General features: G+C 39.5%; 1 protein-coding gene across 3 annotated transcripts in view; it reads left to right on the top strand.

Moving 5' to 3' along the window:
- Positions 1 to 12,770, top strand: part of P2RY10 (P2Y receptor family member 10) — a 34,553-nt gene extending 21,783 nt beyond the window's left edge. For all 3 annotated transcript variants that reach the window (XM_082377373.1, XM_082377375.1, XM_082377374.1), the window contains one exon: positions 3,252 to 12,770. In XM_082377373.1, coding sequence (XP_082233499.1) covers positions 3,301 to 4,287 — 987 coding nt within the window. In that variant the 5' untranslated portion in view covers positions 3,252 to 3,300 and the 3' untranslated portion in view covers positions 4,288 to 12,770. The remainder of the gene's footprint in view (positions 1 to 3,251) is intronic.
- Positions 12,771 to 13,194: the final 424 nt, after the last annotated feature.

Below are 13,194 nucleotides of genomic sequence, written 5' to 3' on the forward strand. Positions count from 1 at the left end.
AGTAGTTATTTCCACTATTTTATCTTCCAGGTCACTTACCCGTTCTTGTGCCTCAGTTATTCTGCTATTGATCCCTTCTAGAGAATTTTTAATTTCATTTATTGTGTTGTTCATCACTGTTTGTTTGCTCTTTAGTTCTTCTATGTCCTTGTTAAACGTTTCTTGTATTTTCTGTATTCTATTTTCAAGATTTTGGGTCATCTTTACTAACATTATTCTGAATGCTTTTTCAGGTAGACTGCCTATTTCCTCTTCATTTGTTAGGTCTGGTGGGTTTTTGCCTTGCTCCTTCATCTGCTGTGTGTATTTCTGTCTTCTCATTTTGCTTATCTTACTGTGTTTGGGGTCTCTTTTTTGCAGGCTGCAGGTTTGTAGTTCCCGTTGTTTTTGGTGTCTGTCCCCAGTGGCTAAGGATTGTTCAGTGGGTTGTGTAGGCTTCCTGGTGGAGGGGACTAGAGCCTGTGTTCTGGTGGATGAGGCTGGATCTTGTCTTTCTGGTGGGCAGGTTCACGTCTGGTGGTGTGTTGTGGGGTGTCTGTGGGCTTATTATGATTTTAGCAGCCTCTCTGCTAATGGATGGGGCTGTGTTCCTGTCTTGCTAGATGTTTGGCATAGGGTGTCCAGCACTGTAGCTTGCTGGTCGTTGAGTGCAGCTGGGTCTTGTTGTTGAGATGGAAATCTCTGGGAGATTTTCGCTGTCTGATATTACGTGGAGCTGGGAGGTCTCTTGTGGACCAGTGTCCTAATCTTGGCTCTCCCTCCTGAGAGGCACATCCCTGATGCGTGTCTAGAGCAACAATAGCCTTTCATCCACATGTCTCAGAATAAAAGGGAGAAAAATTAGAACAAAGAAAGAAATAAGATAAAATAAAATAAAATAAAGTAAAATAAAAAAAATAATGTTATTGAAATAAGAAATAAAAAAGTAATTATTAAGAAAAAATTTTTTAAAGTAATCATAATGAAAAAAACATAACAGACAGACAAAACCCTAGGACAAATAGTAAAAGTAAATCTATAAAGACAAAATCACACACAGAAGCATACACATACACACTCACCAAAAGAGGCAAAGGGGAAAAAATAATATATGTTGCTCCCAAAGTCCACCTCCTCAATTTGGGATGATTCGTTGTCTGTTCAGGTATTCCACAGATGCAGGGTACATCAAGTTGATTGTGGAGATTTAATCCGCTGCTCCTGAGGCTGCTGGGAGAAATTTCCCTTTCTCTTCTTTGTTCACACAGCTCCCGGGGTTCAGCTTTGGATTTGGCCCCGCTTCTGTGTGTAGGTTGCCTGAGGGTGTCTGTTCTTCACTCAGACAGGACGGGGTTAAAGAGCAGCTGATTTGGCGTCTCTGGCTCACTCAGGACAAGGGGGAGGGAGGGGTACGGATGGAGGGTGAGCCTGCGGCGGCAGAGGCCGACATGGCGTGGCGCCAGCCTGAGGTGCACCATGAGTTCTCCCGGGGAAGTTGTCCCTGGATCACGGGACCCTGGCAGTGGCGGGCTGCACGGGCTCCCAGGAGGGGAGGTGTGGATAGTGACCTGTGCTCACACACAGGCTACTTCGTGGCTGCAGCAGCAGCCTTAGCGTCTCATGCCCGTCTCTGGAGTCTGTGCTGATAGCCGCGGCTCGCGCCCATCTCTGGAGCTCATTTAGGTGGGGCTCTGAATCCCCTCTCCTCACGCACCAGGAAACAAAGAGGGAAGAAAAAGTCTCTTGCCTCTTTGGCAGGTCCAGACTTTTTCCCGGACTCCCTCCCGGCTAGCCGTGGCGCACTAGCCCCTTCAGGCTGTGTTCTCCCAGCCAACCCCCGTCCTCTCCCTGTGATCCGACCGAAGCCCGAGCCTCAGCTTCCAGCCCCCGCCTGCCCCAGTGGGTGAGCAGACAAGCCTCTTGGGCTGGTGATTGCTGGTTGGCACCGATCCTCTGTGCGGGCATCTGTCAGCTTTGCCCTCCGCACCCCTGTTGCTGCGCTCTCCTCCGTTGCTCCGAAACTCCCCCCCTCCACCACCTGCAGTCTCCTCCTGTGAAGGTCCTTCCCAGTGTGTGGAAATCTTTCCTCCTTCACAGCTCCCTCCCACTGGTGCAGGTCCTGTCCCTATTCTTTTGTCTCTTTTTTTTCTTTTTTCTTTTTCCCTACCCAGGTACGTGGGGAGTTTCTTGTCTTTTGGGAGGTCTGAGGTCTTCTGCCAGCGTTCAGTAGGTTTTCTGTAGGAGCTGTTCCACATGTAGATGTATTTCTGATGTATTTGTGGAGAGGAAGGTGATCTCCGTGTCTTACTCTTTCACTATCTTGAAGCTCCTCCTCCAGCACTTTTCTTTCTCAAGATTGTTTGGCTATTCTGAGTCTTTTGTGTTTCCATGAGGTATCACCTCACACTAGTCACAATGGTTATCATCAAAATGTCTACAAATAATAAATGCTGGAGAGGGCGTAGAGAAAAGGGAACCCTCCTACACTGTAGGTGGGAATGTAAATTGGTACACCCACTATGGAGAACAGTATGGAGGTTCCTTAAGAAAATCAAAAATAGAGTTATCATATGATCCAGCAATCCCACTTCTGGGCATATATCCAGAAAAGCCAAAAACTCTAAAAAACTCTAATTCAAAAAGGTACATGCACCCCAATGTTCATAGCAGCACTATTTACAAAAGCCAAGACATGGGGGCAACCTAAGTGTCCATCGACAGATGAATGGGTAAAGATGTGGTTGTGTGTATATATATATATATATATATATATATATATAAATCTTAGCCATAAAAAGAATGAAATAATGCCATTTGTAGCAACATGCATGTACCTAGAGATTATCATACTGAGTAAAGTAAGTCAGACAGAGAAAACCAAATATGATATGATATCACTTCCATGTGGGATCTAAAACAATGGTACAAATGAACTTATTTACAAAACAGAAATAAACTCACAGACATAGAAAACAAACTTACAGTTACAAGAGGGGAAAGGGAGAGAGGTATAAATTAGGAATTTGAGATTAAGGGGTACAGACTGCTGTATATAAAATAGATAAAAAACAAAGACCTACTGTGTAGCACAGGGAACTATATTCAATATCTTGTAATAACTTGTAATGGAAAATAATCTGATATAACTGAATCACTTTGCTGTACACCTGAAACTTTGTAAATCAACTATATTTCAATTAAAAAAAATCTGGGTGTCAGCTAAAGAACTGGTTAACCATTATACCCTTTTTCTTTTGTTTTGTTTTGGGCAGGGATCATAACTTCACGGCTTACCTTGATGAATATACTGAAATATTCAAGATGGGCAGCAACAGTACCAGCAATGCTGAGACTCGCTGCAATGTCACTAATTTGACATTTCAATACTCCCTCTACGCCACCACCTACATCCTCATATTCATCCCTGGTCTACTGGCCAACAGTGCAGCCTTGTGGGTTCTGTGCCGCTTCATCAGCAAGAAAAATAAAGCCATCATTTTCATGATCAACCTCTCTGTGGCTGACCTTGCTCACGTACTGTCCTTACCCCTCCGGATTTACTATTACATCAGCCACCATTGGCCTTTCCAGAGGGCCCTTTGCCTACTGTGCTTCTACCTGAAGTATCTCAACATGTATGCCAGCATTTGTTTTCTGACATGCATCAGCCTTCAGAGGTGCTTCTTTCTTCTCAAGCCTTTCAGGGCCAGAGACTGGAAGCGTAGGTATGATGTGGGCATCAGTGCTGCCGTCTGGGTCATCGTGGGGACTGCCTGTTTGCCATTTCCCATCATGAGAAGCACAGACTTAGCCAACAACACTGAGTCCTGCTTTGCTGATCTTGGTTACAGGAAACTGAATGCAATGGCTTTGGTTGGGATGATTACAGCTGCTGAGCTGGCAGGATTTGTGATCCCAGTAGTCATCATTGCATGGTGTACCTGGAAAACCACTATATCCTTGCGACAACCACCAGTGGCTTTCCAGGGAATCAGTGAGAGGCAGAAAGCACTGCGGATGGTTTACATGTGTGCTGCAGTCTTCTTCATCTGCTTCACTCCGTATCATATTAACTTTATTTTTTACACCATGGTAAAGGAAACCATCATTAGCAGTTGTCCCATTGTCCAAAGCTCACTGTATTTCCACCCTTTTTGTCTATGCCTTGCAAGTCTCTGCTGCCTTTTGGATCCAATTCTCTACTACTTCATGGCCTCAGAGTTTCGTGACCAACTATCCCGCCATGGCAGCTCCCTGACTCGTTCCCGCCTAATGAGCAGGGAGAGTGGTTCATCAATGATTGGTTAAAAATAAAATAGCTCTTTGATTATGGCTTTGTTTAACTATGTTTCCTGGCTTTTTCCAAAGGTGAAAATGACCAGCCAGACAATTTCGTTAATTGAACTTTGGGAACAACATAAATAGTTGTGGTCACAGGGATGTGATGGTGGAGGGAGAGTGTGAAAAATGTGGGAGAGGAAGGGAAGATGGGAGTTGTATGTTTCCTCTTTGAAATTCAAGGCACTTTCTTACTTAAGAGATCTAGATCAAGGCTTTACAGATGTTTGAAACAAATGGAAATTGGATATTTTATCTTAAACCTTTCTTTAGTAAATGTGATGTTGTTAATGATACAATAAATGCATGAATCTTTTCCAGAATTTAAAAGCAAATCTCTTTCATACGAAGACCATTATTTGTGAATGAGAGCAAAATATCTCCAGTCTTTCTAAGTGATAAATGCACAGGCAAGGGGGTGTGAATGTTGAAGCAACATGTGCATCAATTTTAGGACACAAACCTCTTATTGAATAAAGGGCATAGAAATTTGTTCATTCATTGAAAATATATTGGATGTCTATTGTATTCTGAGTTACCACTTTCTTGGGTACTTTCACATATAGCATCTCATCTAGCTCTTCTAATAAAGTTGTGGAAGATTCCAATACAAATGAATAAATGGAACCTCAGACAGATGAAACAACTTCCCTGGAAATAATCAGTGGTGAGTCAAAATTTGTCCTGAATACACCACATATGCTTAAGTTATTGCCTCTATTTGTGTTATTATTACTAGGTTAATGCTAAACTTGGTTTGAATGGTGAAAACACAGACTAAAGTTAAGCCATCCAAGACCAAGACCATTTCTGTACAATTTGTCAAAGATTATTTGAAAAGTCTGTGGCTTGTGGGGATGTTGTGTCAGGCTTCAGGTTGCAAGGTATCAAATAATAAATAGGTTGTTCTAATACTGTTCCAAACTACAGAGTCCTGATGATCAGGGGTATAAGACACACAAATAGTTCATTATTAACACAAAATATACTTTAAGTCTTAATGTTGGTAATATAAACCCATAAATGGAAGAAAGAAAAAAATCTATAAGGCTGGAAGGTAAGCATTCTGTAAAATTTAGATTTTTTTGAGTTCACCCAACCTTTCTTCTTAAACATTACTATGCATCACTCTGAACAGATTTGTGTTTATTAAGAAACTTCTCTGTGAGCAGAGCTTACAGAATTGTATAGGAAGCATAATATTATCACATCATGAATGAATGGGAGAAAATTGTATGTCTTCTTTCTGGCAATCTTATCTTCATTTTTTTTTTAAAGGTTATGGCTACTGTTTCAGAATTACTATGGAGGTTTTAAATACAAGCAATCCTCAGATTCTCAGGTTGGCATTTATGAAGCTCAATCCATCACTCTCATTTTTTTTTTATTCCTGCAGTTTAAGTAGCATAGACACTTGGTGTGCAGGGAGGAGAAGGGAAGTGGTAGTCCTCAGATATCCACTTGAATACAATGTCTATGGAAAAGGAAGTAGGGACAACTGAAAAAGGAGGAATTAAAAGGGAAAAAAAAAACATGTTTTCTAGGGAAGAAGAGAGTTCTGTAATTGTAAAGTAATGAAACTGTTTTTTTTTTTTTGTGCTTTATTAACCAGCATCTAAAGGCATAGCCTAAAGAGGGTTTCCAGATATGCATAGGCAACCCTACTCTAAGGAGATTATTTTGAAAGAAACCCACTTGGAACTACACATCCTGTTATCTTTGTGAACAAAAGGAACCTCAGTTCTAAATAGTGACACTTCATATTCCCTCCTTTCACGTTGTTGACAAGAGGCTGTGCTTCAAGCACCAGATTTGTGGGTTAGTGAACAAATTAAATTTCATCTGTCCACCATTAAAGAGGAATCTTTGGGCCTCTTCTGACATGTGAATCTCCATTGTAATGAGAGAGAAAAAGATAACTTCAAAACAAGCAATGATTCGTTCTTGAATTTTAAAGGCTGGTTTGCCTTATATAATGTTAGGGGGAAAGGTGACAGTGCTTGATATAATGAAATAACAGCTCAAGAAATAGATGAGGCTACTTTAAGGTATTACAATGACCAGTTTGAACAAGGACATTCTGTGAGACAAAGAGGATAGCAGAACATATATCCTTGAATCAGCTTTTCAAGAAGCCACCCAAAAAATCTGTACATTTCCCAAAAATCTCTGTAAGACGCCTATTACAATCCAATTATAAACCATTCAGAATCTCATAACCTTAATGAAATACTCTTTAGTTTTGTGATAGTTTTGGTTTAAAAAAAGGAAGGGATTTTGAGGAATACAGTAAAGTTGTACAATAATCTATATGATCTTAAATGCAGTTTATGCATGATTGGTTATGCTGTTTACTTTGAGAAAGCTTTAATTACTAGCACAGACTATAGATATAGCATTTATCATAGATTAAATTGATAGATAATCTTTATGGAACATGAGGTCATTTTTATAAAAAAAATTAAGCATCATTCTCTTATTTGAAAATTGAACTCACTTATTATAAAACTGCTTCTATAAGAAAATCAGTTTCTCCTCACATGCTTTTGCATGTATTCCAGGAATGTAACCCACCATAAAAGTAAGGTACTTCTTAAATAGAAATTTTAAACCACATTCCTCTTTTAACTAGTAAGTAGTTTGGGTGTCATATTAACTCTTTAGAGGTAATACTGTGCCTTTAAGTACATTAGAAACACAATATGTAATTACAAGTAAAAGTATACTATTATTCTCTAAGGCTTTGACAGAGTTAATTAATCTCCCAAAGTTCCAAATTTACCATCAATTAATAATTTAGTTATTTTCACTTCCTGACGTTTTAATAATTAACCACAGTTTTGTTTTTGGAACAGGAAATAGGTTTCTTTTTTTTAATATAGGTATTACTTTGTCCAAGTAAACTGTGCAGAATTTGTAAAGTAGGGAGGGAACAGTTGGTTTACAGAAGCTGAATTTCAAACTGGATACTAAGGAGAAAGATGGAGAGTAGCAAAATTTCAGGAGCTGGTATCATAGACTAGCAGATTTCCTGATCTTCTGGAGTTGAGGGGGGGCAGATTTCCTTGATCTGAGAAACTGCATTTGAACTTGGTCTTACATGATAGAAAAGTTTGAAAATTGTTTTTAAATACCAAAGAAGAGTAAGCATTCTTATTGGAAATCCTCCTGAGCTAAGGAAGGAAAGAGAAAAAAACTGGAAGGTGACTAATACTGAATACTATAGTTTGGCTAGAACTATATGAGGGAGCAATAAGTAATGAGGCTATAATGAGGCTATGTAGAGGCCTAGTTCTGGTTCAAGCCCCTGAACTCACCTCATCCTAGGGACACACCAAATCTACAAATATATACTGAAGAGTTTCCTTTGAAAAAAGCCAAAAAACCCAGTGGAGGAACCACTTCACATTGAAAAGTGATACAGAAACCACATTGAAGAAGGTAGGAAAGGCTAAGACACAACCTCCTCATAAACCCCACCCCCACTATGGTGACCCACAATCAGGAGGGAATTCAAAACACAGATCTTCAACTTGAGGAGCAAAGGGTCTGTATCTGACGTTGGGCATCCCAACTTTTAATGCCCACATCTGAGAGATGAGCCCCTCCCAAACATCAGGCTTTCAAGACCAACAGGACTCGAGCCCACAACATCAGTGGGGATATGGTGAATTTAAAAATGGCTCTTAAAGGCCTCACATAGATCTCACCTGCTCCAAGGCCCAGCGCAGAAGCAGCCCTTTGAAAAGTGCTTAGACTTTCTGTGAAAGGGACTCAGTTGCAAATTCTAAAGCATCAGTCTGAGGGTCCTGCTGGGATACTCTCTGGGGATGGAGGCTGGTGGATATCATCTTCCATGCTCTTCCTCTGCCTTGCTAAAGAAGGAGCTTTGTGATTTTTTCTTTTTCCTTTAAAAAAAAATTCTTCTTTTTTTTTAACTTTGCTTTTCTTTATATATTTTTTCTTTTTGGCTTTCATTTTCCTTTCTTCTGTTTTATTTTCTTCTCCTTTTTTTCTTTTCTTTATGTTTTCTGGCAGGTGGAATCTTTTTTTTTAACATATATTTTTATTTTTATTTTTTTAACGTTTTTATTGGAGTATAATTGCTTTACAATGGTGTGTTAGTTTCTTATTTATAACGAAGTGAATCAGTTATACATATACATATATCCCCATATCTCTTCCCTCTTGCATCTCCCTCCCTGCCACCCTCCTTATCCCACCCTTCTAGCTGGTCACAAAGCACCAAGCTGATCACCCCGTGCTGTGTGGCTGCTTCCCACTAGCTATCTATTTTACATTTGGTAGTGTATATATGTCCATGCCACTCTCTCACTTTGTCCCAGCTTATCCTTCCCCCTTCGCATATCCTCAAGTCCATTTTCTAGTAGGTCTGTGTCTTTATTCCCGTCTTGCCCCTAGGTTCTTCATGACCTATTTTTTTTCTTTTTGTTTAGATTCCATATATATGTGTTAGCATACAGTATTTGTTTTTCTCTTTCTGACTTATTTCATTCTGTATGACAGACTCTAGGTCCATCCACCTCACTACAAATAACTCAATTTCGTTTCCATTTATGGCTAATATTCCACTATGTATGTGTCACATCTTCTTTATCCATTCATCGGTTGATGGACACTTAGATTACTTCCATGTCCTGGCTATTGTAAATAGAGCTGCAATGAACATTTTGATACATGACTCTTTTTGAATTATGGTTTTATCAGGGAATAACACCCATTTATGATAAAAACCCTCCAGAAAGTAGGCATAGAGGGAACTTTCCTCAACATAACACAGGACATACATGACAAACTGACAGACAACATCATCCTCAATGGTGAAAAATTGAAACCATTTCCACTAAGATCAGGAATAAGACAAGGTTGCCCACTCTCACCACTATTATTCAACATAGTTTTGGAAGTTTTAGCCACAGCAATAAGAGAAGAAAAAGAAATTAAAGGAACCCAATTTGGAAAAGAAGAAGTAAAGCTGTCACTGTTTGGAGATGACATGATACTATATGTAGAGAATCCTAAAGATGCTACCAGAAAACTCGTAGAGCTAATCAATGAATTTGGTAAAGTAGCAGGATACAAAATTAATGCACAGAAATCTCTGGCATTCTTATACACTAATGATGAAAAATCTGAAAGAGAAATTACAAAAACACTCTCATTTACCATTGCAACAAAAAGAATAAAATACTTAGGAATAAACCTACCTAAGGAGACAAAAGACCTGTATGCAGAAAATTATAAGACACTGATGAAAGAAATTAAAGATGATACAAATAGATGGAGAGATATACCATGTTCTTGGATTGGAAGAATCAACATTGTGAAAATGACTCTACTACCCAAAGCAATCTACAGATTCAATGCAATCCATATCAAACAACCAGTGGCATTTTTCACAGACCAGGAACAAAAAATTTCACAATTTATATGGAAATACAAAAAAACCCAAATAGCCAAAGCACTCTTGAGGGAAAAAAATGGAACAGGAAGAATCAGACTCCCTGACTTCAGACTATACTACAAAACTACAATAATCAAGACACTACGGTACTGGCACAAAAACAGAAATATAAATCAATGGAACAGGATAGAAAGCCCAGAGATAAACCCACACACATATGGTCACCTTATCTTTGATAAAGGACACAAGAATATGGAGAAAAGACAATGGAGAAAAGACAGCCTCTTCAATAAGTGGTGCTGAGAAAACTGGACAGCTACATGTAAAAGAATGAAATTAGAATACTCCCTAGCACCATACACAAAAATAAACTCAAAATGGATTAAAGACCTAAACGTAAGGCCAGACACTGTCAAACTCTTAGAGGAAAACATAGGCAGAACACTCTATGACATAAATCACAGCAAGATCCTTTTTGACCCACCTCCTAGAGGAATGGAAATAAAAACAAAAATAAGCAAATGGGACCTAATGAAAATTAAAAGCTTTTGCACAGCAAAGGAAACCTTAGACAAGATGAAAAGACAGCCCTCAGAATGGGAGAAAATATTTGCAAATGAAGCAAGTGACAAAGGATTAATAGCCAAAATTTACAAACACCACATGCAGCTCAGTATGAAACAAAAAAACAACCTGATGCAAAAATGGGCAGAAGGCCTAAATAGACATTTCTCCAAAGAAGATATACTAATTGGCAACAAACACATGAAAGAATGCTCAACATCATTTATCATTAGAGAATTTCAAATCAAAACTACAATGAGATATCATCTCACACTGGCCAGATTGGCCATCATCAAAACATCTACAAATAATAAATGCTGGAGAGGGTGTGGAGAAAAGGGAACCCTCTTGCACTGTTGGTGGGAATGTAAATTGATACAGCCACTATGGAGAACAGTATGGAGGTTCCTTAAAAAACTAAAAATAGAACTACCATATGACCCAGAAATCCCACTACTCGGCAGGTGCCATCTTTACATTTCTCTTCTGATCCTCTGCAGACAGTGGGCACTGTCTTTGCACTCACCTTCTGGCATGTTCTAGAGTGCTAGTATCTTCCAGAGCAGTGTTTCTACACACATCTGGTGACGTAGTTTTTATATCTAACTGAATTTTGCAATTGCCACCAAGAGGAAGTCCTTTAATCACCTAACTGGAGATCAGGAGTCTTGTCATCCCGGATGCCATGGGACTGTGACAACCAAAGAAAGATTTCTTGGTAGACTACCACTCCCAGGTCAGTTCACAGATTTCAGACCCCCAGTGTTTCTGAGAAAGAGGCCTATTTGCTTGTCCAGGAGTTTTGGCCTGAGGGGTAGGCTTCTGTTTTGGCACATACATAGGGGCCTATGGTGGTATTCTCAGGGAATAGATCTTAGTGGATTCAATATTTACACTTTCCCTCTGGCTCACTCCAGCTCACAGATATCTTTCAGAAAAGAGCTTATACCTTCCTTGGTTTTATAGCTGATTTTTATAGCTGCTGCCAGAAGACACATCTATATCACCTCGCTCAGGTGGTCAGTGGGGCTTACACTCACAGGTCCCACAAGATTGTAACCAATGGAGAAAGAGTCCTTAAATAGATACCACTCTCCAGGGCACAGAAAAAGGCAACAGATCAAAGAGCTCAGTTTTTCTGTGAAAGAGGCTTTATTAGTTTATCATCATAGCTGCAGCCTGAGTGAGAGGATTCTAATTAAACACACATTTAAGGGCTGACTGTAAACTTTTCCTGGGACCTCAGATAGTAGGCACTTTGTGCTCTCCCCATGCCATGGTCCAGAGTGCCAGCATTTCTCATAGCAGAGCACTTATATGTGTCTTGTGCCCCAGGTTTTATGTCTGACTCCTTATTTTTGCAGCTGCTGCCCAGGGATACTCCCTTGATTGCCTAGCTCTGGTGGTCAAGGGAGCTTGTATTCCTGGGGCCTAAGAGACTGTGACAATCAGAGAAAGAGTGCTTGGCAGAATACCACCCCCAGAGAACTCCACAGATAACAGACTGAAACACACCCTCAGCCTTTCTATGAAAAAAGCCTACTTGCTTGTCTTGGAGATTCTGTTTTAGGGGCAGGATTCAGGTTTTGTACACATCTAAGAGTTATTGACATGCTCTCAGAAAATGTAGGCAAGGGGCCATGTTTGTGCCCTCCTGGTACCTCACTACAACTCACTAGTATCTTCTAGAAAGGAGCTTATAAGAGTCTCGATTCTTGTGACTGCCTCCCAAGGGACACCTCCAGATCACCTGGTTCTGGTGGCCAATAGGGCTTATGTTTGCAGTTTCACAAGACTGTATATTTAAACTCTAAAAGCTGCTGCCTGAGGGTCTGGCTTCGAATCAGTATGAATTTGGTACTGACTGAGATCCTCCACTTAGGGACACTGCCTGTCCCAAAGGTCATGGCACACCTTCAACTACTGGGAGCTATTAAAAATAAAATGGGCTGCTTAAACCATCAAAAAGGTTTGGGAGACAACCAACAACTAGAGTAGGGTTGAATGATAAGTTTTATGTCCTACACAATTCCAACCCTAGAAGACTGGAAGAGGTAGCTGTTTAATCCAATACATAGAAAACAAAACAGAAAGTCAAGGATAATGAAGAAACAAAGGAATATGTTCCAAGTGAAAGAGCAAGATAACTCAGGGGGAAAAGAAACCTTAATTAATATAAATAAGTAATTTACATGTTAAAGAGTTAAAAGTGATAATCATGAAGATGCTTACCAAAATCAGGAGATGAATGGATGAACACAGTAAGAACTTCAACAAAGAGATAGAAAATATGAGAAAGTACTAAGCAAAAATCACAGAGCTGAAAAATACAATAGCTGAACTAAAAAAATATGCTAGAGGGATTTGACAGAGAGTAGATAAAGAAGAAAAGATCAATGAACTCAAACAAAAGGCACAGGAACTCACCCAATCAGAGCAGCAAAAAAAAAAAAAAAATGAAAAACATGAAGATAGTTTAAGGGACTTATGAGACAACATCAAGCAAACTAACATTTGCATTACAGGAATACCAGAAAGAGAAGAGAGAGAGAAAAGGGCAGAAAAATTATTTGAAGAAAGAATGTCTGAAGACTTCCCTAACCTGAGGAAAGAAACAGATGTACAGATCCAGGAAGCCCAGAGAGTTCCAAATAAGATAAATACAAACAAAACCACACCAAGACACATTAAAATTAAAGTGTCAAAAGGTAAAGACATGGAGAAAATTAAAAGCAGCAAGAGAAAACAACTGGTCACATACAAGGGAAATCCCATAAGACTAGCAGTAGATTTTTCAGAAGAAACTTTGCTAACCAGAGGATGTGGAATGATATATTCAAAGTACTGAAATTAAAAAAAAATATGTCCAACCAAGAATACCTTATCTG

The sequence above is a fragment of the Balaenoptera borealis genome (assembly GCF_965194805.1).
Source record: "Balaenoptera borealis genome assembly, chromosome: X".
NCBI classification, from domain to species: Eukaryota; Metazoa; Chordata; class Mammalia; order Artiodactyla; family Balaenopteridae; genus Balaenoptera; species Balaenoptera borealis.